The sequence below is a fragment of the Geospiza fortis genome, unplaced genomic scaffold, assembly GCF_000277835.1.
Source record: "Geospiza fortis unplaced genomic scaffold, GeoFor_1.0 scaffold112, whole genome shotgun sequence".
Taxonomy (NCBI): Eukaryota; Metazoa; Chordata; class Aves; order Passeriformes; family Thraupidae; genus Geospiza; species Geospiza fortis.
In genome coordinates this window covers 13,802,237-13,805,619 of record NW_005054298.1, presented here as the reverse complement: position 1 = coordinate 13,805,619, position 3,383 = coordinate 13,802,237, and the positions used below count along the sequence as shown (strand labels likewise).

The following is a 3,383-nucleotide window of genomic DNA, read 5'->3' as shown; positions in this document are numbered from 1 at the left end:
CCCATTAACTGCTGAACCATCAAGTCAGCCAGTCATCCATCTGCCCCTCTCTCTGCTTACTCCGGCACTGGCATTCCAGAGGTTCCATTTGTATCAGCTGCAATTTCCACTCAGCCCTTTTGACCCACAAGTCCTGCTGGGGGCAGGATGTTTCATGGAGAGGTGTGAGTGAGATCACAAATGCATGCAGAGCCTTTCAATCCCCCAGCACCCTTAGCAAGCATGGCCCAAGAATCTCCAAACCTTCACATCCCTGTTTACTCTGAAACCTACTGATAACACACAGCAGCTGGTACTCACAGGCAGACTCAGTTTTGCCTGTCCTCTTGGACTGGTACCAGATGGTCATGCAGTCTTCCTGCAGCTTGAAGTAACGCTGCTTCTTCCAGCTCTTGGACTTGACTTTGCGCATCAGAGTCCCCTGCTGCATCTGCTCCAGTGTGTCTGTGAGCTGGATGCCTGGGGGCAGCATGGGCTGCATCACTGAGGGTGGGGGTATCCAGGCACTACGCCCTGGTACTTTGCTTCCTCTCACCTCTGGGGTCACACATGGTGCCTCAATCCATGAGGGAGGAGGGACGAAGCAGAAACAACTCCCTTCACCACAAGAGGTGCACTGGGTAACTGCCCATCAACCCTTCCATCCACCCTTGGTGCTTCCAAGCCCAAATCCCAATGGCCACAGTGGGGTAGGGATGCTTCTGAGTGCAGCAAGGTGAGCTCAACCCAGAAGCCAGATTTGCCTCGGCATAAATCCAGCTGGCCCAATGCCCTGCCCTGCACCCATCCTCCGCTGGGGCACTCACGGGCGTTGCACAGCAGCGATGCCATAGCTCTGCCTTCTCCACGCTGGCAGCTGCTGGGGAGGGAAGAGAGAAGGTGGCTGGGGGAAGCAAGGTCAGACCCTCATGCTGTGCCCAGGTCCCGCCGAGTGGGCTCCAGCCATACCCACATGTGTGCGAGGTGTGTGTGCCCCTGCCCGCATCTGAGCGCACCTGTGTTTGTCTCCTGCTGGGTCATTGCATTCCTTAAGTGTCGAGTTCACACCGCCATACTCATGAAATATTAATCTGTGTTACCGGGAAGCCGGAGCTCAAAAGGTGTTGGTGGAAAACAGAAAAACTTGCCAGCACTGACGCCCCACAGCCCAGCGGGTACTAGAGCCCTGCTGCTCCCAGGCTGCTGCTCCCAGGTAAGAAGCAGCACCTGAAACCAGGAAAAACTGCTCTGGCAGTGCCCAAGAACACCCCCACCACCTAGGAAACAACCCCAACCAGCAAATTTGAAAGTGAGAGGCATAGCTGTGATAGCAAGGAAGAGAACACAGAGCAATGACCATCAGCTCCTACAGCTTCTTCTCCCCAGGGAATACCAGCACCCCAGGCAGTGACTGTACCCACAGCTGTACAGGAGCACATGGCAGTGTGTGTCTATAAATACTACCGGACAATGAGACTTTGATTAGGCTGTTGAGACTTTAATTACGCTGACAAATCACTAGATGTGCCTGTCACCCGGGTGCTGGAGTTGGGCCCTGGAGGAGCGGATGCCGCAGCTGGTGGGCTGGGGTTTGGGTGCAGGAGGGGACCCAGGGTCCCTGGGAGCAAAGGGCTCTGTGCCAGGGTGCAGGGGTGGCAGCTGTGCCCTGGGTCCCTGACTCAGCACAGGCACTGGTCATGCAGGGCTGGGAATAGCCAGTGCCGTCAGCATGCAGGCAGCTGCCAAGCCCAGCTGCCAGACCCCTGTGGGCTCTCAGGCCAGACAGCAGCCATCCCTTGCTCTGTGTGGCACAGCAGGGCAGAACAGCACCGGCCAGGCTGTGGCCCTGCTCTTGTGAGACACCCTAGTCGTGGCTATTTGACTGTCCCCAGGGCACACAGGGATCATCTGTCCACTGTTGGGGACCTCACATGTTGCTGGAGACATGGAGTAGCTGGGATGCCATCCCAAATGCCTTCCAGTAGTGTGCCCAGTGCTGGGGCTGTGCTTTCCCAACACTGGTCCTTCTTGCAAGGCTCAGGACTTGCAAGGACTTGCTGCAGTGCTTGTATACCCCACATCCAACCCACAGGGACTGACCCACTGGCCAAGGACTTGGAGTGCCTGCACCCAAAAATGGGGGGTAGCCCTGTGCTCCTCTTGTGCCCTTCAGAGTCAGTGCCCTGATGCTGGCTAGCACAGCTCCAGGAGTGCCCCACATCCACCCCCCACAGTGTGCTCTCAGCCCCTGCACCCCATGGCCCTCGGGGAACCAGGGGGGACAATTCCAGTCACCCATCTGCCTGCACTCTCCTGCTTTCCAGCAACACACAGCCTGGCACAGCCACTCCACAGGGCCATAGCTCCAGGTGCTCACCACCTCTGCAGCCCCTGTGCCACAGCAGATGAGGGAGATGGGCATGTCTTAGGGAAGCTGGGGTGGCACCAGAACTGGAGAAGCAGGGAGACATGCTGGACTGGGACAAAGATGGGCTCAGTGCCACCAACAGTTCTGTCGTCTTGGCACTCTGCCATGCATGTGTACAAGGTGGCAGCATGCAAAGGGGCAGCTTGTAGCCCTTGGGCCCATTAACCACACTGAGAGTTTGAAGCTAAATTTCTCCCCCAGTGCCAGCCCTTCCAGGCTCCCGGAATGGCCCAAGCATTCCCAGTCCCAACAATGTCCCCAGTCCCCAGCAGTGCCTTTCCCACAAGAGCAGCAAAGTAGGGATCCCCCTTCCAACCCAAGGAAGCACAAGAAAGCACAAGGAAGAGCATGTGGATGCAAGGACACATCTGCTCTGCCCTCTCCTGTTGTGTGAGGGATGCCATGAGCCCCTCACAGCCTGGCCCCATGCAGGCCCCCTTGCCCCAGTCTGAATTACATTGTGGAGCCAAGCGGGAGGAGAGCCAGGGTATGGAGAAACCCAACCCGAGAGTTTCCCGCAGGGCAGCTGCCTGCTGCCAGAACAGCCCCAGCTACCCCAGCATACTCTGAGCCATCGCAGTGTCTCTCCTGGTGGTGACAGGCTGCAGCAGAGCTGGAGGGACAGTGAGTGTGACGGGTCCCCAGCCGCTCCAGTGCAGAGCAGCCCGGCAGAATAAAATGGCACCGTACGGGTGAGCGTGCCAGAACAGGGGAGGATGACCCCTCATCCCCCTTCAGGCACCCCCGCACCTCGCTGCCCCGCTGTGCTTACAAACTGCCCTTGTCCTAGAGCTTTGCTCAGCCGGCAGCTGACGGGGGCAGAAGGGCTTGGAGGTGAGGCGGGGAACAGACAAGGGGCTCCGGGATGGGGCTGCAAACCCCAAGGAATTTGGAGCTCAGGGGACAAATCACACCTTATGGCAAAGGAGACAAAATCGCCGGCACTTCTGTCCCGCGCCACCCCAACCGTGCAGCC

The 3,383-nt window shown here is 58.1% G+C and overlaps 1 protein-coding gene across 1 annotated transcript in view; it reads right to left on the bottom strand.

Moving 5' to 3' along the window:
- PLCD4 (phospholipase C delta 4) overlaps positions 1-430 on the bottom strand; it is a 6,330-nt gene extending 5,900 nt beyond the window's left edge. Inside the window, exon 1 of the mRNA XM_031057172.1 lies at positions 301-430. Within this exon, the coding sequence (XP_030913032.1) occupies positions 301-430 (130 nt within the window). The remainder of the gene's footprint in view (positions 1-300) is intronic.
- Between the last annotated feature and the right edge of the window lie 2,953 nt (positions 431-3,383).